The 24,906-nt window shown below is 34.8% G+C and overlaps 2 protein-coding genes across 4 annotated transcripts in view; one reads left to right on the forward strand and one right to left on the reverse strand.

The window, feature by feature from the left end:
• NAA35 (N-alpha-acetyltransferase 35, NatC auxiliary subunit) overlaps positions 1-24,906 on the forward strand; it is an 87,068-nt gene that overhangs the window by 53,715 nt on the left and 8,447 nt on the right. For both annotated transcript variants that reach the window (XM_060301097.2, XM_030832840.3), the window contains 6 exons: positions 5,482-5,541; positions 8,813-8,919; positions 18,210-18,276; positions 19,669-19,767; positions 20,368-20,546; positions 23,854-23,990. In XM_060301097.2, coding sequence (XP_060157080.1) covers positions 5,482-5,541; positions 8,813-8,919; positions 18,210-18,276; positions 19,669-19,767; positions 20,368-20,546; positions 23,854-23,990 — 649 coding nt within the window. The remainder of the gene's footprint in view (positions 1-5,481; positions 5,542-8,812; positions 8,920-18,209; positions 18,277-19,668; positions 19,768-20,367; positions 20,547-23,853; positions 23,991-24,906) is intronic.
• The window catches only part of GOLM1 (golgi membrane protein 1), a 91,405-nt gene continuing 69,069 nt past the window's right edge, over positions 2,571-24,906 (reverse strand). The window contains exon 11 of one of the 2 annotated variants that reach the window (XM_070045763.1): positions 2,571-2,887. In XM_070045763.1, the coding sequence (XP_069901864.1) occupies positions 2,763-2,887 (125 nt within the window). In that variant the 3' untranslated portion in view covers positions 2,571-2,762. The remainder of the gene's footprint in view (positions 2,888-24,906) is intronic. The other variant, XM_070045764.1, reaches the window with a different exon arrangement.

Below are 24,906 nucleotides of genomic sequence, written 5' to 3' on the forward strand. Positions count from 1 at the left end.
TAAAGTGTGGAGAAGTTAGATAATTCACCCAAGTTTTAAGAATGGGGCTTTGAATCGTCAATTCTGTGTTCAGAACCTTTTATATAAATAAATGTTTGTGTTTATGCATGCATGTATACATATACACATACTATATATGTGCATATGTATAAATTTTTTTCATATAAAAATTGGATCATGGTATTTGGTAACTTGCTTTTTCATCACTAGTCTCTATACCACAAACATCTTTTCGTGTCAACAAATATACATATTTCTGCATTATTTTAATGGCTACATGGTATTGCATTGTGAGTATATACCACAGATTTTTTTAGTCCATTCACGTTGAATTACATTTAGGTCATTTTCAGTGTTTTACACTTATAAACAATACTAAGATGAACATCTTTGTAGGTAAATCTTTATATCATGTGCTTCCTTACCCCTTAAGATAAATTGCTAAACAGTGAAGTTATTGGGTAAAAGAGTATGTACATTTTTAAGCTAGCATATTTTGGATTAGTCTTTTTTATGGGTTAAAATATAGAAACACAAGATTTATTTGGGGAATGTTAAAACATTCAGAGATGGAGTTTTATTAATTGGTAAGGCTATAATGACATATACTTTAATTAGGAAGGTAAAAAACGGGCAAAAAAATAGTGTTATTTAGACATAAGTACGCTGATTAATTTTGCATGACTATACATATATATGCATTTGACTATTGCTCCCCCTCAGTGTTGAGGTACATAATTTCTAGCCCCATGTCATTTCCTCTGTGAAGTCTTCCCTTTTGGTTTCAGGTTGCTTCTGTACCTGTGTTACTTGAGATGACAGATTATCTAGTTTATATTCCTAGAATTTAGCAGCAGCCTCTGGGGTATAATTGATAAATGGTCAATAAAGATTTGTGCTTCTGTTACGCTCTTTCTTATAGTAACTTTTCCTTTTTAAAAAAATTTTTTTTCTTTTTTACATTTATTTTTTTTTAATTCATTTATTTTTGGCTGTGTTGGGTCTTTTGCTGCACGTGGGCTTTCTCTAGTTGTGGTGAGCAGGGGATACTCTTCATTGCAGTGTGCGGGTTTCTCATTGCTGTGGCTTCTCTTGTTGTGGAGCACGGGGTCTAGGTGCACGGGCTTGAATAGTTGTGGCACGTGGGCTTCAGTAGTTGTGGCTTGCGGGCTCTAGAGTGCAGGCTCAGTAGTTGTGGCGCATGGGCTTAGTTGCTCCGCGGCATGGGGGATCTTCGTGGACCAGGGCTCGAACCCGTGTCCCCTGCATTGGCAGGCGGATTCTTAACCACTGCGCCACCAGGGAAGCCTTCCACTAATTCTTTATCATTAAAGCTCAGCTTAAGTCTTTGTTCCTTAGTGAAACTTTCACTGATTATGCCTTTATTCCCTCCTTTTGTGTTTCCTTTCTTTTTAGTAGTTTTTCCTTATTCTGTCATAAGAATCGTAGAGTCTTAAAAGTAAAAAAGATTATACACACAAGCCAGTTCATTTTGCAGTTTATTGTACAGCTAAACAAACTAAGGTTTACAGGGCTTTATAACCCAATTAGATGGTTAGTTAGTGTTATAAGAGAATTAGAATAGAGATTTTATTGTTCTTCTCCATCTGCTTTTCTAATCATTAATTGATACATGAATATATATTTGTGTTCACTAGATTAATTGTAGGATTTTAGAAAAGGAGATCAATGTGAATTGGAATAAGAAAGTATAATGCAATGGTTGGAACTTGATATTCTGGCAAAAGATTATGGATTGCCTTGTCAGGGGCGGGGTGAATGCATAATGACACGTCATAATAGAGGGGAGCTGGCGGAGCCAGGCCTGGACTGCTGTCACTGGACATGAAGAAGGCATAGTAATGGAATAATTTGGATCTCTGAAAGACTTGAGACAGAGTGGTAGTGGGGGGAGTGCAGCAGGGGCCACGAGTAGAGAAAAAGATTAAAGTTATGGAAGATAAGGGACCAAATAGTCTGGTGGATCTGCATAGGAAACCTGTTATTATTAGGATAAAGTGCCAGGTTCTAGAGAGCGCTTCTACATATCAGTAAGATAAAAATAAACATCCCAATGAAAAATTGGGAAAGGACACGAGCATACATATATAAAAAGAAATAAACATGAAAGATACTTAACCTTACTAGTAATTAAAGAAATGCAATTTATAACAGCTAGATTGAAAAGTATAATAATATTTAATGTTGGTAAAGGGAAGTACTCATTCTCTTATACTCCAGTGGCTCTCTCTCAAAAGTCTTAAAAATGTGTATACTTGGACCAGAAACTCTCCTTCTAGACATTTAGAATAAGAAAAAAGGTGTTTGTTGCATCATCCTTTGTAATGTTCAGAAACTAGTAACAGTTTAAATACTGAATGGTGACAATATCCATTCTGTGGTATGTTTACAATATATGTCACAGAGCCATAAAAAATTTTATAGAAAACTATTGACATGGGAAGTATTGACATTGGGAAATGTTCGTGAATGTCAAGTTATGTTTAATGTTCTTTTTTTAATATACATTTATTTATTTATTTATTTATTTATTTATTTATTTATTTATTTATGTGTCTTCATTGCTGCATGCGGGCTTTCTCTAGTTGTGGCGAGCAGGGGCTACTCTTTGTTACAGTGCATAGGCTTCTCATTGCTGTGGCTTCTCTTGTTGTGTGGAGCACAGGATCTAGGTGTGCAGGCTTCAGTAGTTGTGGCACGCGGGCTCAGTAGTTGTGGCTCATGGACTCGAGAGCTCAGACTCAGTAGTTGTGGCGCATGGGCTTAGTTGCTCTGCGGCATGTGGGATCTTCCCGGACCAAGGCTTGAACCCATGTCCCCTGCATTTGCAGGCGGATTCTTAACCACTGTGCCACCAGGGAAGTCCCTGTTGAAAGTTTTAAAATATATTTTTTATATATGTTGTTGCACACAGAAAAGATATTCAGAGACAAAGTCAACTTCAACCAAATTCTTTCTCAAAAGATTAGAATAACAAATACCAAAATATTAATTATGACTATTTATAGATAGTGGAATGCTATATGATAGTTTTGTTTTTTGCGTTTTTCTTCATTTTCAAAGTTTTTGGTATTTTGCATATAGGGCAAAAACCAGTGGTAAGGGGGAAGATAGTGACACTAGTAAAGGGAAACTCATAGTTTAGGAACCCATAAGATGATACTTTTGACAGCTGTGGATTAATTAAGAAGATATACCTAGTTTAAATGAGGTAAATAGTGGACTTTATAGACTGTATCCTGTTAGGGATGTATACTAGCAATAAGAAATTGAGTACAGATGAACTGTGATAGCAAGTACAGTATATGTACATTCATCATTCAGCCAACATGCTTGTTTTGTGCTAGGTGCTGTGCTATGGCTGGTATACAGTGATGAGCAAAAGCATATCATCTATCCTGTCATAAGGCTTACAGTGTAGTATGAGATAGAAATTGATCAAATAATCATAAAAATGATTATAGAATTACAAACCAGTGTAGGGAGTATGAAGCAAAGGAACTAGAACATATAGCATATGATGAAGGAACTGACCTAAATGATCAGAGAAGTCTTTCTTAAAGAAGTGAAGGTAAAGCTAAGATCTAACAGTTAGGTGAACATCATTTGGGACAGTAGGGGGACAGTTCCAGGTGCAGGAAGCTGAATCCTCCTCCATGTGATGGGAAAGAACATGATACATTTGAGAAACTAAAAGAAAAGTAGCAGAATGGAGCATTGAGTGATGGGGATGGGGGATTTGGTGAGGCTAGAGAGGTAGGCAGACCAGACAAGGCCATTTAAGCAACATTAAGGATTTCTATCTTTTCACAGAGCAAAGGAAAACCATTAGTTTTATCAAGAAAGATCAGTGTGTGGGGGGGACAGTGACATAATAGGATCAAGAATGTGCAAAGATGTGGCTGCATTGTAGAGAAATGATTGGAAGGGACTAGAGTAAACACAGTGTGATAAATTAGGAAACCAGTACTGCAGTCCAAGGGAGGAGAAGATGGTAACTTGGACTAAAAGGATGGCAGGGAGATGGTGAGGTTGTCAGTGTTAGAGCTATGTGTGAGCTAAAATTGATAGAATATTGGTGATGTATTAAATATGGGGCATGAGAGAGCTCTGAGGAAGGTCTCTAGGCTTCTGTCTTGTAAGTCTACATGCACGTTTGGTGCTGTACACTCAAAGGGGGATATTCTCAAAGGACCTTAGAGGGTTTTAGTGAAGTAAAGTTTGAGGTACCTTTAATATATTTAAGTAGAGATATTGGATAGTATTGGCTATATTGATAGAGTTTAGAGGTCTGTGCTTAGAGTTAAAATTTTAGAATTATTACAGCATAGATAGTAATCGAAGCATGAGTGTTTATGCTTCAAAATTTACGAGGAAAAAATATACAGGTTAAGAAAAGAAGGTTTTCTGGAACTAAACTTTGAACCTACAGAACAAACTGAGAAGTAGCCAGAGGAAGAAACATATGAAAGTCATTTAAAAGGTTTTTCAAGAAGGATGTCACACTGCTGAGAGGTCAAGTGAAAGAGATGAATAAGGTCCAAAATCAATGTCCATTGGATTTAGTAATGGGGAACAAGTGGTGGCTAGAGCAAAGAGCCAGGTTACATGTGTTGAAGGTGGATGAGAGTTGAGTTGAGTGAGTAGAGACAGTGGGTGCAGCCAACTTCTTCAGAAAGTTTGGCTGAGAAGGCAGCAGTTGAGAGGAAAATGTGACATCATGTGATGATCTTCTTTTCTTTTTAAAGTTGAGAGAAACCTGACTGTTTAAATGAAAATGGGAACGATCTGGTAGAGAGGACGAATTTTAATATCTAGGAGAGCAAAGTATGGATAATTGAAAGTGTGTAATGTTTGTGAAAAAGCCAGAAGGAATGGAGTCTTTAATATATCTGTTGTTAAAGTAGGCAAGGAAAGGATCTGTGTACAGATGTGGATACAACTAGAGGTTTAGAGGCTGAAGTTGAGGGATTTTCTGTGGGGTAAATTGTTTTAATTTTCTTTGTAATGTGGAATAGTAGAATCTCTCTCTGGTGGAGAATATTCACTTTGAGGAGTGTGTGCAAGGTGTAGAAATTAATTATGAAAAAAGAGAATGTGAATTCAGTTAGCCTGGTTACTTGGTATTTATTTCTGTGAAGTAGGAAGTAAATCTCTGTCATTAGTTAGTAAATTATTATTGATACTGTTATTTTCATGATGTACAAATTTAATATCGGTATCCACATAATACTGTTACTGGTAAGTTTGTTAAAAATAAATTTTAGGCTCCAAAATTATCCATTTTTCCATTCATACAATTAGACAATTCTTACAGAAATGATCTTTAGCTATCTTTCTTATTTTAACTTTGGTAGTGTATCATTCCCACAAGGTCTGGTAAAAATTACTCTCTGTATACAAACATTTTCAGCTTTTATTTAATCTATTAATGACACTTTTTTTCTGTGTATCTATTAGGATTTTTTCTGTGAATTTAGTGAACAGTCACCTTGTGTTCTTTCAAGATCTCTATTACAAGTAAGTTCCACTTAGTATCAAAATATGTCTTTAAACATCAAATACTGTGTATTGACATTGTTTTATTGATGGATGGAACAAAAGGTAGATGCTTTTAAAGGCTATTCCACAGTTAGTGGTATATTTTTGTAACAGAAGTATTGACTTACAGTGTTAGATATTCATCAAGACCATATTCTGGGCCATAAAATAAACCTTAATAATTAAAAAAAATTGAAATCATACAAACTATGCTCTCTGACTATTTTGGAATTAAATTAGGAATCAGTAACAGAAGTATCTGGAAAATTCTCCAGATATTTGGAAATTAACACACTTCTAAAGAACCCATGGTCAAAGAGGAAGTATTGAGGGTAATTGGAAAATATTTTGAACTGAATGAAAATGAAAATATCAGAATTTGTGGGATACAATTTAAGCAGTGTTTAGAGAGAAATTTATAGTACTAAATGTTCATATGAAAAAAAGGAAGAAAGGTCTGAAATTATAATTTAAGCTTCTATTTTAAGAGAAAGAAGAGCAAATCAAACTAGAAGGAAGCAGAAGGAAATAACAAAGATAAAAGCAAAAATGAGTAAAATAGGAAAGAGACAAACAATAGAGAAAATCATTGCAGCCAAAAGCAGGTTCTAAAATTGATGAACCTCTAACTAGGTGGAACAAGAAAAAAAGAAGATACAGATGAATAATATCAGGAATTGCTACAGACCCTAAACAAATTAAAATTGTAATATGGGAATATTCTAAACAACTGTATGTCCATAAATGCAAAAACTTAAATGAGATGGACCAATTCCGTGAGGGACACTACCAAAACTCACTCAAAAAGAAATAGAAAATTTGAATAATCCTGTATCTATCAAAGAAATTGTGTTCATAGTTAAAAGCCTTCCAACAAAACTCCAGGAGAATTCTATACACAGTCTCTTTCAGAAAATAGAAGAGACAAGGGCACTCATCATATGAAGCCTGCATTACCTCTGTACCAAAACCAAACAAAGACATTTCAAGCTTAGAAAACTATAGACCTATATTCCTGATGAACATAGACATAAAAATCTTAAAGTATTATCAGATCAAATCCAGCAATATGTAAAGAAAGAATACATCATGACCAAGTGGGTTTTATCCCAGGATTGCAAGGTTGGTTCAGTGTTTAAAGTGTAATTTACCATATAATCTAAAGTCTCAATAGATTGAGGAAAACCATTTGACAAAACCAACGTCCATTCATGATAAAAACTCTCAGCAAAACAAGGAATAGAAGGTAACTTCCTTAATCTGATAAAGGGCATGTGCCAAACACCTATAGCTAACATCATACTTAATGACGAAAGATTAAATTCTTTCCTCCTGCTGGGAGGAAAGCAAGGATGTCCACTCTCATCACTCCACTTTCACTCAACATAGTACTGGAAATCTTAGCCAGTGGAAAAAGGCAGGAAAAGTAATAAAAGGCATACAGTTGAGAAACTGAGAAATAATGTTTCTTTACAGACAACATGATTATCTACGTAGAGTACCAAGGAATCTGCAAAGAAGTTCCTAGACCTGGTGGATGAGTTTAACAATATCACAGGATATGAGACCAATTTACAAAAAGCAATTGTATTTCTATATACTTGCAATGAACAATGCAAATCAAAAAATTTAAAGCAGTACTATTTACAATAACATCAAGAATGGAATATGTAGGTATAAATCTAACACCTATTTGGAGAACCTGTATACTGAAAAACTACAAAGTACTGATGAAAGACATCAAAGGAGACTTAAATAAATGGAGAGATACATCTTGTTTGTGGATTGGAAGAATTGATATTTTTTTAAGATGTCAGTTCTCCCCAAAACTGATCTACAGATTCAGAGCAATCCCAAAATCATAGCAGAAATTTTTGTAGATGTCAACAAGCTGCTTCTAAAATTTATATGGAAAGGAATAGGAACTAGTACAGCCAAAACAAATTTGTAAAAAAAAATAAAGTTGGGGGACTCAGTACTACCTATGAGACAGGTGTGCTATTGGCAAAATGATGGACATGTGATCAACGGAACCAAGGGGAAAGTCCAGAGAAGTTCTGATCCTTAATTAGTCCTTTATTATGTAGTACTATATGTGAAACCATAAAACTGTTAGAAGAAAGGATAGGAGAAAATTTTCGTGACTTTAGGAAAGGTAGAGAATTCTTAGGTATGACATCAAAAGCACAGTCCATTAAAAAAAATGACAAGTTGATAAATTTGAAACTTTAATTCTGTGGAAGACACTTAAGAAAATGAAAAGAGACTCTACAGAGTAGGAGAAAATATTTGCAGATCATGTCTGACAAGGGACTTGTATCGAGAACATAAAAAGAATTCTATAAATGTAACAGTAAGAAAACAGTTAGGGAAATGCAAATTAACACCACAATGGAATACCACTATCCACCTATCAGAATATCTTTAAAATAAAGCAAGAAAAAAGAACAAAACTGAAAATATCAAGCACTGGAGAGGATGCATTACTGATAGGAATATGAAGTGCTATAGCCACTTTGGAAAATGATGGCAGATTGTTACAAAAACAAATATACAAATTTTACTCTTGCTTATTTACCCAAGAGAAGTGGAATCTGACATTCTCCTAGAAACCTGTATGCATGCCTGTGTTTAAAGCTGTTTGGTTCGTGATCACCAAAAACTGGAAACAACTCAAATGTGTTAGGAAATCAAGTAAGGTATAGTATAGTAAATATTCAGATACATTGAGATTGTTAAGGGCAGAAAATTAAATGTAAATTATTATTAAATAGTAGTGTATTTCAATTTAATAATTTATTATTTTAACTATATTTTTTCCAATTTCAGAAAGTTTGTATGTATTCCAAGGTGTTTATTAGAGATATGGTTATCGACTGACTTGATGTTTGTAACCATTAAATATTTTATAATTTATGAAACCCTTTCTTGTATATTAGCTCATTTGACATATTCAGACCCACCAGTTCACTTTCACTAGTTCAATATTACTACTCTTGACCTGAGAGATTTTTTCTGCACATTTTTTGTTCTCCTGCATCAGAATACACCTTAAATAGGGATTAATAAGTAGTACCCATTGTGGAGGCATTGTGGAAAAAGAAATTTTCCACCAACTTTTTACATTTTAATCTCTTTTGTATTCTGTGGCATTTATAAGAAGTATGTTCATGTCACAGTAATGACAACTACATGTACAATATGTCAAGATTGTGACAGCATTACTAATATATATAACATTTGTTTTAAGACCACTTTCCTGGTGGATAACAAAAAGGTCTTTGGAACCCATCTCATGCAAGACATGGTGAAAGATGCACTTCGGTCTTTTGTCAGTCCTCCGGTGCTCTCCCCAAAGTAAGTGTCATAAGACATTGTATAGCATGTGTGTGTCTTAAAAGCCCAAGTTCTCTGTGCTCCTTTATAGCAAAGACATAAAAACTGTTGGAATCAAGTCTCCACATGAAAAAATAACTCAATCATGTTAAAATTAATTGATTTCTGCCACATATTATTTAGATTTTTTAAAAATTTTATTTAAATTTATTTAGTTTTGGCTGCATTGGGTCTTCGTTGCTGTGCGCAGGCTTTCTCTAGTTATGGTGAGCGGGGGCTACTCTTTGTTGCGGTGCACGGGCTTCTCACTGTGGTGGCTTCTTTTGTCATGGGGCACTGGCTCTAGGTGGTGGGCTTCAGTAGTTGTGGCTTGCAGGCTCTAGAGCACAAGCTTAGTAGTAGTTGTGGTGCACGGGCTTAGCTGCTCTGCTGCATGTGGGATCTTCCTGGACCAGGGCTTGAACCCGTGTCCCCTGCACTGGCAGGCAGATTCTTAACTACCGTGCCACCAGGAAAGTCCCAATTTAGATTTAAATTGAGGCTTTTGTGAAGTTGATATTGGGTCCAGTACGAGAAGAAAAGCTTACAAGGAGTGATCAGAAATTCAGCAAGTTGTATTCACCCTTACTGTGTGCAAAGCACTGTGCTAAGTAGGCACTTCGGGGAAATAATTACGATGATAAGATTTCTTCTCAATAATCTGATCTAGATAGAAATAGAAAATGCAGATAATCGATCCTTAAATTATATTCTGGTAGAGTCACCTCCCCCAAAACATGCTGCCATAAAATGCTGGAAAGGATCGTTTGAGTTGGCATTTTGGAAAACAGTGCCAACTTTATTGGCATTTGCCTCAGGAAAGGAAGAAAGGAGATGTTATTTCTTAGGAAAGAAACCAGGATGTGTGAAGACATGGTGTTTGAAATTATATATTTTAAGAAAAGTTAGTGGTTCAGCTTTCAATTTGTTGAATAAATCATGCCACATTTCACATAAAACTCTGGTAGCTTCCTGTCTTAGGTTGGTTCTCCAGAAGCTGACCCTGATACAAAGATTCATGTAAACATAATTTAGAAAGTAATTCCAGGAAAACTTGCAGGGTTGCAGGCAGGTGGGACATAAAAAGGAAGAAAGCCACTTGAAGGTGTGCTTCACAGTTGGTAACTTTGGTTTGGTCCTGTCAGGGAGCCCTGGAGACTTGTGTGGATTATACCTCACAGTTGTCCTGTCAGGGACAAGGGAACCTGAGAATTTACACATCTGTCAGTTAAGGACTGCCGCTGGGAGGCATCCTCAGTGTTGGTTACATTTCCAGTTTCATTGACAGTAAAGGCCAAAGTCCTTATTGTTGAACCCATGAGGCCCCATGTGCTCTGGGTTAGACCCCTGTCTTGGTGCCTCTCTGACCTCATCTCTTACCATTGTCCCCTCACCTTCTTTGCTTCAGCCACACTGGCCTCCTTGCTATTCTTGTAACTTAACTGTCCCTCTCTCACCTTACAGCGTTCACATACAATCTGGGGTAGAGGGTATTTTCCTCAAAACTCCCCAGGTTGACTCTCTCACTGCCTTAAGTCTATTCAGTGTCACCTCAGTGAGGGCTGCCCTGATCAGTCAATTTAAAAAGTATAAACCTTCCCCATTCTCCCAACCTGCCCAGCACTCCATTTCTCTCTCTCGTAACAATTATCCTCTTACATACTATATGTAGAGGGGTTCCCAGACCCAAGCCCAGTGTGCGTGCATGCGTGTGTGTGTGTGTGTGTGTGTGTGTATAGACTTGCCTACAACAAGCAATTCTCAGATGCCAGCAGGGTGCCCAAGAATTCAACTCAATTCTGACACTTGTCTACCTGGAGATAGAATCAGATTCCATAGGTAAAGGGCTTGGTCCCATAAGACCACCCTCCACTTCCCAGGTTGTTACTTGTGCTTCTGACTGACCGACTGGCTACAAATTAGAGGTTCTGACCAACCCCTCCTCTGGTACAGTTAATTTGCTAAAATGACTCAGCTCAGGAAAAGCCATTTGCTCACTAGATTACCAATTTATTATAAAAAGATATTAAAGGATACAGATGAACAGCCAGATGAAGAGATGCATAGAGGCTGAATGGTGGCACATGGAAGCATGTTCCCCAATGTGGAAGCTCTTGGAAAAGGGCCCAAAAGCTTTCCTTTTCTGGTTTTTATGGAGGTTTCATTAGATAGGCATGATTACTAAATCATTGGTGAGTGGTGATTGATTGAACCTCAAGCCCCTCTCCCCTTCCAGAAATCAGGGAGTGGGACCAAAAGTTCCAAGCCTCTAATCTCAAGGTTCTGATAACCAGCCCCCATTCTTAGGTGCACTCCAATCACCTCATTAACATAAGGAAAGACACCTTTATCACTCTCAACCCTTAGGAAATTCTAAGAGTTTCAGTAGCTGTGAGCCAGGAACTGTGATAAAGACCCAAATATATCTGAGAAATATATATCTGAATGACAAAATACATATTTATTATAAATCATATTGCACTATATAATTTGCTTGTTCATTATGATTACTTCTATAAGAGCCTGTATAATTCTTCATTATGTTTATTTCCACCCCCCATATATATAGAACTATATAAATTCCACAAGGTCAGCACCTGTAGTTTTGGCTGTTTGTTCACTGTTGTGTAGTAGGTGCTGGAACAGTGTCTGTCACACAGTAAGCACACTTTGTTGAATGAATGAATAAACAAAGAAATAAAAGTTGAACAGTTAGGATAGTTTGGAGTTAGAGTCCAGAAAGTTTTGAATCGTTTGGTAAAGTTTGGTCTTTATTTTATGCTCAGTGAAGAACTGATTGAGTTTTAGGAGGGAATTGGCATAGTAAAATATGTATTTTTTACTTGGAGGCAAATTGGTAGTAATTGATGGAGGCAAAATGTTTAGCTAGGCTAATTCCGTTGTACAGGTGAGAGATGAGGAAGGATTAAACTCTGGGAATATAAAGGAGGAGACAGGTTTGAGAAACATTTCAGTAAAATTTAACAGGAAGCTGATTTAATAGGGGAAGGAAAGCAGGGGGAAAGTAAGTTGATTTAAAACAAGAAACAGAAGCTGATTATATAAATAATACATGGCCACACTTGAAAATTTAAACATGGTAGAAAAATATGTGGAAAACAGTAAAAATCAGCCGAAATCTTACCTCTGAGATAACTACATTTCGATGACCATCACCGTGGATATCTTTGTGTATAAAGACACACACATCTATGACTTTATATATATTTGGGATCACATTAAACAGTTTGTTTTTATCAGGAACTTTAAAATTATTTTTTATGGATTGCTTTTTTAAATAAAGAAATTTTAAAATAAAAAATTTTAATCTTTTTTCCATTCAAAAATACATCATGATTTTGTGTCTCAGAGTACCTAGTTAATTCTTTTTAATGGCTGCCAAATGTTTCATAATATGAATGTATTTTATAGGGTAGGGTTACTGCGTGGGAGGACATGTGTAGTTTTAATTTTAATATAAGCAGATTGTATTCTGAAAGATTTCAACAATTTATATTTCTATTAACAGTATAAGAGAGTACACTTTCCCTGCATCCTGACCAGCAGTAGGGGTTATCATTCTTTAATTTTTTCCAGTATGTTGAGTGAGAAGTGATATCTCATTGTTAGTTTAATTTTAGTACTTAATATGATATTTATTGGACATTTAGAATGGTTTTTCTATAAATTGCTTGTTTATATCCTTTGCCCATTGACTTTTTTTTTTGAGGGAATAGTATAGTATTATAGAACATTTTAAATAGAAGATCTAATGAGCATAGTCTTTTTCTCTTTTGTTTACAAAAAAAGTTTTCCAGTTTTAAAGTATTCTTGTTTTTGAAATAAGAAAGTATAAATGGAAGACCTCTTCCCTTTGCTTGATAAACTACCACTTCAAGTATTTCAAGATGCAACTTGTTTCCCTTTCCCTTGACTTTCCCCTCTCCTACTCCTGTAGGATTTTTTTTTTCCACACACACACACACTGTATTTTATTTTTACAAGAGATAAACTGACACCAAGCATTGCAAATGGATGACCACAACAAAAGCAACAATGATTGCAATTACCAAACACGAAACACACTCATACTATGTCATAATATTGACATTCAGTCCAGTAATCCACCACTGTAACAGCTCCTTTACTTTGCAGTGAAAATTGATTTGTGTATTTTTGGCCTCTGAGTCCTTGTGGGATTTTTTTTTTTTTTAATTCAAACAGAAAGTCAAAAAATTATAATCATCCTCATCAGTTCACTCAGTCCCATGTAATTAATTTTTTTTTTCATCTTGATCTTCTATTAGCACTTTTGTGAATTCATCAGTTTTCCATTAGGGTTCTGAAAATGCGTATTCATTCAGTTCAGCAGTATAGTTAGTTACCAGAAACCTGTACTTGTCAGAGTCTTTTCCATGAATTCCTTGAAGATGAAACCCTTTTATAGGAACATTTTTGCAAAAGCATCAGAGTACACCCAGAACTGTCTGTAAATGACAAAAGACTTAAAAATGACCACAGTTAGGGCTTCCCTGGTGGCGCAGTGGTTGAGAGTCCACCTGCCGATGCAGGGGACATGGGTTCCTGGCCTGGTCTGGGAGGATCCCACATGCCGCGGAGCGGCTGGGCCCATGAGCCATGGCTGCTGAGCCTGCGCGTCCGGAGCCTGTGCTCCGCAACGGGAGAGGCCACAACAGTGAGAGGCCCGCGTACCGCAAAAAAAAAAAAATGACCACAGTTAAAGATTTGATGAAAGTTCATAATAATGCAATTGACAAGGAAATTTAGTTATTTCTGAGATATTCATTTTAAAGTAATAACTAGAATTATGACTTATAACATTATACCAGAACATGTAAGATTTTTAGAAATTTCATGTAATGTCTGAAACATTTATATTGACATATTTCCATACAAATAACCCAAAGAAAGTTTAGTATTAGTTGTTTTTTTGGTTTTTTTATACTGCAGGTTCTTATTAGTCATCAATTTCATACACATCAGTGTATACATGTCAATCCCAATCACCCAATTCAGCACACCACCATCCCCACCCCACCGTGGTTCCCCCTTTGGTGTCCACACGTTTGTTCTCTACATTTGTGTCTCAACTTCTGCCCTGCAAACTGGTTCATCTGTACCATTTTTCTAGGTTCCACATACATGCGTTAATATACGATATTTGTTTTTCTCCTTCTGACTTCACTCTGTATGACAGTCTCTAGGTCCATCCACATCTCAACAAATGACTCAATTTTGTTCCTTTTTATGGCTGAGTAATAGTCCATTGTATATATGTACCACAACTTCTTTATCTATTTGTCTGTGCCCATTGACTTTTACTAAGTGGTTTACTTTTTTCAGAAAATTTGTAGTAACTCTTTGTATATTATGAGAGTTAATCCTTTATCTGTGATAGGCATTGCAGATTTATTTTTTTCCCTAATCTTTTGTCACATCAAAATGTGAAAAATGCTATTTGAATTTTGATATGGATTACACTGAATCTGTAGATCACTTTAAGTAGTATGGACATTTTAACAATATTAATTCTTCCAATCTGTGTGCCTGGAATATCTTTCCATTTATTTGTATCTTCTTCAGTGTCTTTCATTAATGTCTTACAATTTTCAGTGTACAGATCTTTCACCTCCTTGGTTAAATTTATTCCTAGGTTGTTTACTCTGTTTGATGCTATTGTAAATGGGATTGTTTTCTTAGTTTCTCTTTCTAATAGTTCAGTGTGACAGTTTTTTATATTGAGTTTGTATCCTACAACTTTACTGAATTCATTTATTAGTTCTAACAGTTTTGGTGGAATCTTTAGGGTTTTCAATACATAATACTGTGTAATCTGCAAATAGAGATCATTATAAATTAATTTTAAATTTCTGTGATTAAATATATCATATATTCAGATGTATGAACTGACAGACACCTGTACTGCCATCCATTTTAAGCAAAGTTTTTATTTTGCTTTTATAAATTCCATTACTGGTAAGGAAATTGATAAAATTTTATAAATACTAAATATATTGTTAATATGAATTAATAATTTTTATTAATTCCCTTATTTAATAAATATAATAAATTGGTATCTACAATTGCCAGATACCTTTCTGGGTTCTGGAGAAAAGATACTCCTGCTGACAAGGAGCTTGCCTTGCAGTGAGAGAGACTAAACAGTAGACAAATATATAATGTCAGGTCATAGTAATGTATAGAAAGATAAGGTAAGATAAGATGGTTCTTTTAGATGGGAGGCCTCTTGGAAGTGGTGATACATGTAAATAAACAGAGAGTGAGCTATGCAAAATCAGGGGATGGAGCTTCCTGATAGTAAGTAATAACTGAAAGGTCTCAAGAGTAGGGCTGAGCTTAGGTTTCAAGGAGTGGGCTAATTTTAATGAATTCATTCTTAAAAGATATTAAAGACCCAAATAGCTTTTGTTTATATGGGTCCTGTTTATTGATACCTACTATTTTAGAAATTAAAACAATACTTTAAAAATATTTATTCTTTTTGAAAAACAGTAAATCTGTTACATGTTAATATACATACATAACATTCATAAATTGCATATTAACATAAAATTTCTACGGAAAATAACTTTTTAAGAAAAATTAGTAAGGAAAGTGGAATTGTTTTACCTTTTTGCAGATCTCTTTCATGTCTGTTTTAGTAGAAGATAGCTGGATTATTTTAACCTGCTTCTACTTTCAATCTATTGTAATATTACACACCATGTAGCCTCTGGAAAAGCCAACTGTACACTTGTGAGAGAATGAGAGCAAAAGGCAAATAACATCTTAATGTTATTATGAAAATAGTTTTGACCTTGTGTTCTCCCCAAAAGCATCTCAAGGGCCACCCCTACCATCGCCACCAGGTGAACCTAGGGCACATTTTGAGAACTGCTGACTATAACTTCAAATCTTCCTCCCTCACCTCATCCTTTTCTCTTACTTTAGTCCTAGAGGTAACCACTACGTTACAGTTTATGTGTTTCACTTTTATGAATGCTTGTATACTTTACCCAAATATATGTGTCCATAAATAATATCAGTTTATTTTATGTTTTTAAACTTTGCATAAATTTTGTCACACTATATATACATCCTTTTGCCACATGATTTTTTCCTTCAACATTAGCGTTTTGAAATTGACCAAGTTTATCCAGCAAATTTATTTTATTCGTTAAAATCTGTCCTTCAATTGTACTGCAGTTTATTTTGCTTTTCTCTACAATTGGATATTTACCTTGTTTCTAATTTATCACTGTTGAAATCAGTGCTGTAGTGAACATCTTTGAATTATGTCTCCTTTTGCACATAGACTATATACTTTAAAATATAATTAATTGCCAATCATAGGCATGTGCATCTTCAGCTTTACTAGTTTTGCCAAATTGCTTTCCAAAATAATCGAACCAATTGGTATGCCAGCCAACAGTGTATAAGAATTCCAGTTTCCCCATAGTCTAGGCATTATCAGACTCTTCAGTTTTTGACAATATGACGTATATGAAATAGTGTCTACATCCTCTTAATTTGCATTTTGTCTTTTCTATTTAACAATCTTTAACACTTAGATTCCACATTGTCACACTTATCATTATCCATTTAGATTTAACTACAGTTTGATCCTCATTACTTGCAGATTCTGTATTTGTTAATTTGCCTACTTGCTAAAATGTATTTGTTAACCCTCAAACCAATATTCACTCTGCTCCTGCTGTATTCATGGACACGTGCAGAGTGGCAAAATATTCAAGTCGCCCAACGCTGAGGTCAAACAAGGCAACTCTGTTTTCTTGTGCCTTATACTGTAAACTCTATTAGATACCCCTGTTTTTGTGCTTTTTCTTGGTGATTTTGTAGTTTAATGGCCTCCAAGTGTAGTGATGTGCTGTCTAGTGTTCCTGGCACAAGAAGGCTGTGGTGTGCCTTACAGAAAGATTATATGTGTGTTAGATAAGGTTTGCTCAGGCCTGAGTTCATTGCTAATCAATTAACAATGTACATTACGTATAGTGTCTTTAAAAAGAAATACAGGTAAACCAAGGTTATACATTGATCAGTTGATTAAAATGTTGGGACCAGAGGCTGGCAGGAACCTAACCCTGTATTTTACCCTAGCAGCAGTGTTTCAGTATTCTCTATTCAGGGTCCACAGCAAGTTTATAGACCATAACTATCACAAATACCAAGAATCGACTGTGTGTATAGGAAAGTTCATTGCATGGTAGCCTATTGATGTTATCCTGCTGTTTTAAAAATTCCAATGTTACAGATGTTACAATGTTTTTTTTCCTTTGTGCGTGACTTGACACTTTCTTCTGGAGGACTGTAGAGTTTCTCTTTATTTTAGGAGTTCAAGAGTTTTACCAGAATGTTCATGTGTGATTTTCAACTATTCCTATCTGGAAATCAGTCATTAAAGCCTCAAGTCTTCAAATCAGATCATTTTTCCTATTTTATTATTTATTTAATTATTGCCTCACCTTCATCTGTTTCTTTTCCTTTTTTTTTTTAAAGAGCTCCTTATATACTCTATCTTGTAGATTTCCCCCCCTGTATTCCTCATGACATTTATCTCTTACTTCTGCTGTGTTGTAAAAAAGTTGTTCCCTAGATCTTCAAGGCTACTACTATGAGCATCTTTCACCTACTAAATTTTTTAATTTGAAAATCCTAATTTTCAGATCCAGAAAGTCTTTTTTTTAAGGGCTTTACTTTTGTCATCTTAAGTAATTTTCTTACTTTGGGCCTTCCAGCCCAAAGTAAGTGGCCTTCCACTTCTGTTTTGCTGCCACCTGTTCCAGGTGTCCTGCCGTTTCTTTCTCCTGGCTGCTGCATGCTTTATCATTATCTGTTGCATGAACATGACTGTTTATCTTTGAGGTTCTGGTCACATTGCTCAGTTATGGCAAACACTTAGGAGTAGCAAGTTGTCAGCTCCTTTCAGTGCACCAGGAAAAGTGTTTACTTTTTCCCATCTCCTTAGGTGCAAAGGCTACTGTCAGTCCCACCTCAGGGAAAGAAAAAAAAATCTTTCCAACTATTCAGCCCTGTATTTCCTCCAGGGCCAGGCAGGTAGCAGATCCTCCCAGACTGTAATGTTAGCAGTCTTCAACTTAGTAATGTATTTGGTTCCATTTTCTCATTTTTCCACTTTCCCTATGTGTTGGTAGCACCTGCAATAATCACCACTTCTATTTGTAGGCCAAATAGTTTAATTTTAATAACAAGAATATTATATTATCTTACAGGTGCTGCCTATATAATAATCACCAGGCTAAGGACTGTATTGATTCCTTTGTTACTCACTGTGTTCGGGTAAGAACTACAATTTGGGTCATTATGGTGGACACTTAAAAATCGTGGTGTGCAGTATCTTCAGTAGCATTAATTTGTGCTATTTTTTCATCTGACATTTCTTATTCATCTTCCCTGAAATTCGTAGGAAATTTCTGTCTCTTCTTACACTCAAGTGGATAGCTTCATAACCTGTAGTCTTCCTGGAACGTTGTTAGATACTGAGGGCACCTTTTGATGCCCTTTCACTGTATCCTTTGGGGACCACATAAACAGAATAAGCTATGACCTCCGTCTGGGAAGAAAGGAGTTCACTTTTTTTTTTTAAATGGACACAAAAACTTTATTTATTTTTGACCTTATAAACAAAGAATATGGGTAACATCCCCAGGCACTTATCTTTGTACTGCCTTAATGAGAACAGGATTATAGTAAAATTAAAATTATCACTTTTAGATGAGAGCATGAACTTTTTTCAAATCTCAAATAATTTGGAAAAATAAGAACCTTGTAGGTGATTAATTATAAATCATTCTTATTTAATTACAAGCTCTTTATAGACAGCTCTTTCTCGCCTAATTCCAGTTACTAAATATATATATGTGTGTGTGTGTGTGTATATATATATATATATATATATGTATATAATCTGTATAGATATAAAGGCAGCATGGTTTGATGAAAGGAAAACCAATAAAAGACCAGATTTTATTTTTATTACTAACATTTTATTGTTATTAGGCAGATCACTTTACTTTTCTGTAAACTTCTCAATCTTTAAAAAGTGAAACGTTAATACTGCCTCTATACCTCTTATCGGCTACTTATCAATTAAATGAGATAATATCTGTCAAAGTATGCAAATGTAAAACATTATTATCCTTAAAGAATCTTAAAATGCATACTTCTTAAATCAGAACAAACTTCTGATCCTGTCTGTTGTCTGATGCATGAAATGTTACAATATTTTATATGAGAATACTGTGTAGGTAAGAATAGGAATAAAGAACCTTAGTCAGGGTTTGTAGGTATTAGCCATTATCTAATTATTAGGCATTCTGGTATATTTAAAGCAGCAGAGAAGTGTCAGCCTTGAACATTGACTTTTGGCTTGACATAAGCAAAAAAGAAACTGTCCTTTTTAATTTGTGGGAAAATATCTAAAGATTGAAGGAAGATATTTTTGCCATATGAAAACAAGTTTCATAAACAGCCATTCCTCTAGCTATTGATAAATTCCAGTATTGTTTCTTAAAAAGAAACAGCTATGTAAAAAGTATGCATAGCATGATTCTTATAGACATTTTTTTCCCTTAAACAAGATTTTGAAAACTTGTTAACTTTTGAATGTTAATTTTCTTTAGTATAAGCCTATTTCATATTGACGGTTAACAAACTGTTTGTGTATTGCAGCCATTCTGTAGTCTCATTCAGATCCATGGACATAACAGGGCTCGACAGAGAGATAAGCTTGGTCATATTCTTGAGGAATTTGCCACCTTGCAGGATGAGGTAAGAGCCAACAAGTTGCCCTCCCTTCCAAAATTAAGCAATTCATATACCTTGACCAGATTTTCAAAAACAATTCTTTGGAACAGTAATTTGGCTATTTAATTTTTCAATATGGTGAATTAACTTAAAATGTAACAGTTATGTATGCCAAAGAAAGGGTTTACAGAACAAAACAAAACAATAATCCAAACCTTGAAACATCTTATTTTTTTTTGATAATCGGGATGAATTGTAAAATATGTGTAGAGCTGTAGTTATAATTAGAGCAAGTTTACATTATAATAAAAATGTATTAATCTTCAAGTAAATTTGTGAGCAGAACCATATTAATAATATAACTAGAGTTATGAAGTCAGTTATTTTTACTTTTGTACTATAAAATGGATATCTTTTTAATTTAGGAAATGTTTAGATAAATGTTATGCTTTGAGAAATGAGAAGTTTGAATGTAGACCTAACCGAAGGTGCATTTGAAAGTACGAATTCTTGAGGTGGTGAGATTTACATTTTCTGCTCATGTGCTATTTTTAGCTGTATGTTTTTGTAATTCTCTCATTACGTTAAAAAGAAAGTTAATGTTATGATGTTTTGTTGTGATAGGCAGAGAAGGTTGATGCAGCCCTTCACACTATGCTGTTGAAACAGGAGCCCCAAAGGCAACATTTGGCCTGTTTAGGTACCTGGGTCCTTTACCATAACCTTCGAATTATGATACAGTATCTTCTAAGTGGCTTTGAATTGGAACTCTACAGCATGCACGAGTACTATTACATATATTGGTAAGAGAGCAGCTGGAGTTAAAATTGGTGGTGGGTGGAATACGTAACATCTGAGAGAGTATCTGTAAAGTAGAGTGTAACTTTAAGGTACTTTTTTATTTACTGTATTTGAAATTTAGTTGTGGGACAATTGAAAAATATCTGTTGAAAATTAGAGCTAGATCATCTTAAACATCTTAAGTGTCATAACAATGTACAAATATATTTTTTCTAGCCATTGTAATATTTATTTAAAATTCACTAATAAAAGTGGCTTCAAAGTAAATAGATTAAGTGACGAGCTTTTGTGGTTTCCAAAGAGAAAGATTAACATACATTTTGCACTGACTGCAGTGATGCTATGTACTAGCTGTGGAATGTACTTAACTGAATTAAAGTTTCAAAATTTGAACCAGATCTTTCTTCTGAGAAGAAATTATGGCTAAGATTATCATTGGGAGTATAACTTGCAAACTATGGCCCTGAGGATTTGTCTCAGGAGCTTTGAAGGAGTTGATAATAGGTGATCTTCAGCAGAGTAGTTCTTTGCTTTCAGTTGGAGATGAGATAAACCTGGTAAGAGGATGCTTGAGAATATTTTAGGTGTGAAATAGCTGTCACAGAAATAAAATAAGAAAATTGAGAGCTAATGAATTCAGTTATCTTGCATCTTTTTCTTAGTCTAGTAAAATATGGTAATTTAGTTGTGGTAATTTTAAAATAGTAATGACCTATTATTGCCCATCACAGACAGCTAAGTTTAATATATTAGATCTTAATATATCTAAGATATACCTAATATAACTAATTAGATCTTAGTTCATCTTTTTAATTCATATTTAAATTGGTATTTAAGATATTGTATATTCCCTGGAGTCACTGCTGGTCGAGGCAGGAAAGTCATTATTTTCTACACTGTTAACATGGTTTTGTGGTCATGGCTGCTAGGGCTCTTCACAGGTAATTCTTGGTTATGAAAAACAGATAACAACTCTTACCAACAGGTGTTGTTATAGCTACTTGGGATTTTTTTATTATTAATTCATACTAGACACCCCTATTCAAACGAGGCATTTTATAGGGGAACATGCTCAAGTATTGTGGTTTGAGGCAGCTAATTGGAAGCTTTTGTCCTCTTGATTTCTCAAGATACAATTTTTATATGTTTTTTTGCACAATGGATTGGCAAATGATATTCAGATAAATACTCCATTAGAAATTTACCTGAATACTTGAGCAGATTCATTTCTTCTCTTGTTAAAGAAATTTTAGTTCTGCTTGTAAGTACCCTTCTGGTCTACTTTCATGTTAGTTTTAACTGCTTTTTAGTTTCAAAATTACAGATTGGGCTCCAATATTTTCACAAGGTATATATACACTGTTGTTGTTCTTCATGAATGTGATTCCTAAAGCATGTGGACCCTTCTAAAATCAGTAGAAAACAGTGATTCTTAAATTTAGCGTGCATCATAATCACTTGGAAAGCAACTTGCTGGGGCTCTGTTCCTAGAGTTCCTGGTTTACTAGGTCTAGTGTAGGACCCACCGAATCATTTGCATTTCTAACTGCTTTCCTGGTAAGACTGCTGCTGGTCCTGAGATCACAACTGAGAATTGGTATAGAGTATTAGCACACTTACTCTCCTTAGATATAATTAGATATAATTATAACTCTCCTTAGATATAATTGTGTATTAATTTTGATAAAGCACTTTAATAAAAGCTCATTGAAATATCTGATATTTGAAAGGAAAGTCCTGAATTGTGCCAGCTATCCCCTTTACTCGTCTGTCCTTCGGTTAGATAGTTAAAAGGTAAAAGGTATCATTAGTTCCCTATAGAAATCTTCTCAGGACTTCCCTGGTGGTCCAGTGGTTAAGACTCTGCGCTTCCATTGCAGGGGGCAATGCCTTTGATCCCTGGTCAGGGAACTAAGGTCCGCAGGGCAGAAAAAAAAAAGTCTTCTCATTGAGTTAAGAGAGGTTACAAACCCTCATTTTGTAGTGTGATGGGGGAAAAAATTCATTTGTATCCTATAAAAGTATACTATATTGAATGCTTTTCTTAAATTCATTGCCAGGAATGATTTTCTCTCCATGTGAAATTATATACTTTAAAATATATATATATATACTGGTTTGCTTTAACTGCCAGGAAGCGTAGTGCTGTTTAGCTTTAAGATACAGTATCTAAGTCATTCCAGGTGTATCTTTTCATTTGTTTTTGTTTTTTTCCCGTGCCACATGACTTGCAGAATCTTAGTCCCTGACCAGGGATTGAACCTGGGCCACTGCAGTGAATGCGCCAGGTCCTAACCACTGGACTCCCAGGGAATTCCCTTGTTTTGCTTTAAAATGTTCTTTTTTATGTTTTTTTTTAATGTGTTTTAATATTATAACCTGCCTTATAACTGTTTGAAAAATTGGGGGAATAGGTGTCATACACTCAAACTTGATTATAATAAAATTTCTTATAAATCTTTGATTTTCATTAATGTAGTAGTGGTCCTTAATTTTATTTAAAGAATATATATTCATATCCTAGATTTAAACTGCTTTTCTGGCTTAAGAGAAAGTATTGTTTGTTAGTTTAAACTTATGAAAATTTAGTATCTGGTGGAATAATCTGTATCACATTTCCTTATTGAATAAACTCAAGTAAATTATATGCTAGCATGTTTATAATTTTTTCTGTATTTGTTTCCTTTTGTAATTAATAACAAAATAAGACATTTACTTAATAGGTTTTGGAGAAATGTGACCTATATTGATATAGTAAAAACAATTGAATGGCCATTCATTTGATTTACATATATATACATAATTATCAAGAAATCTCTTTTTAATTGAAGTATAGTTGATTTACAATATCGTGTTAGTTTCTGGTGTACAGCAAAATGATTCAGTACTTTTGCAGATTCTGTTCCATTATAGGTTATTACAAGATAATGAGTATAATTCCCTGTGCTGTGTAGTAAATCCTTGTTGCTTATCTTACTTTATATATAGTAGTTTGTATCTGTTAATCCTATACGACTAATTTGTCCCTCCCCACCAGAAATCTTTAGAAAAATTGTAAAACTCATATCATTGTAGGAAATTAAACAAAATTTTCCGTATTGTGTGGCAACAAGTAAGGGAAAGTTAATCATTTGTAATGCCCATTTCTTGTAAGATCTAATCTGTCAATTATCTAATTGAATAATTTTGTTTTTGAAAAAAACTTTTAAAGCATTATAAAAAATATCTCTTTATTAATACTAGTACTTGCGTTGACCAAGCTATCTCATTTAGACATCTGCCATTAACTAACATTTTCTTTCCATTAAGGTATCTCTCTGAATTCCTTTATGCATGGTTGATGTCAACATTAAGTCGTGCCGATGGCTCTCAGATGGCAGAGGAAAGGATAATGGAAGAGCAGCAGAAAGGCCGTAGTAGTAAAAAAACAAAAAAAAAGAAGAAAGGTAAAAAAAAAAAAAAAAAGAAAGGTGCTGTGAATTTTATTTATTTTTATACAGCAGCAGGTCCTTATTATCTATTTTATACATATTGGTGTATATATGTCAATCCCAATCTCCCAGTTCATCTTACCCACCCCCACCCACCCCGTTTCTCCCCTTGGTGTCCATATGTTTGTTCTCTACATCTGTGTCTATGTTTCTGCCTTGCAAACCAGTTCATCTGTACCATTTTTCTAGATTCTATAAATATGTGTTAATATATGATATTTGTTTTTCTCTTTCTGACTTACTTCACTCTGTATGACAGTCTCTAGGTCCATCCACTTCTCTACAAATGACCCAGTTTTGTTCCTTTTTATGGCTGAGTAGTATTCCATTGAATATATGTACCACATCTTCTTTATCCATTCATCTGTCGATGGGCATTTAGGTTGCTTCCGTGACCTGGCTATTGTAAATAGTGCTGCAATGAACATTGGGGTGCATGTGTCTTTTTGAATTATGGTTTTCACTGGGTATATGCCCAGTAGTGGGATTGCTGGGTCATATGGTAATTCTATTTTTAGTTTTTTAAGGAACCTGCATACTGTTCTCCATAGTGGCTGTATCAATTTACATTCCCACCAACAGTGCAAGAGGGTTCCCTTTTCTCCACACCCTCTCCAACATTTGTTGTTTGTAGATTTTCTGATGATGCACATTCTAACTGGTGTGAGGTGATACCTCATTGTAGTTTTGATTTGCTTTTCTCTAATAATTAGTGATGTTGAGCAGCTTATCATGTGCCTCTTGGCCATCTGTATGTCTTCTTTGGAGAAATGTCTATTTTGGTCTTCTGCCCATTTTTTGATTGGGTTGTTTCTTTTTTTAATATTGAGCTGCATGAGACTGTGAATTATTTTTAAACTTAAGAAATAAG

The sequence above is a fragment of the Globicephala melas genome, chromosome 6, assembly GCF_963455315.2.
Source record: "Globicephala melas chromosome 6, mGloMel1.2, whole genome shotgun sequence".
NCBI lineage: Eukaryota > Metazoa > Chordata > Mammalia > Artiodactyla > Delphinidae > Globicephala > Globicephala melas.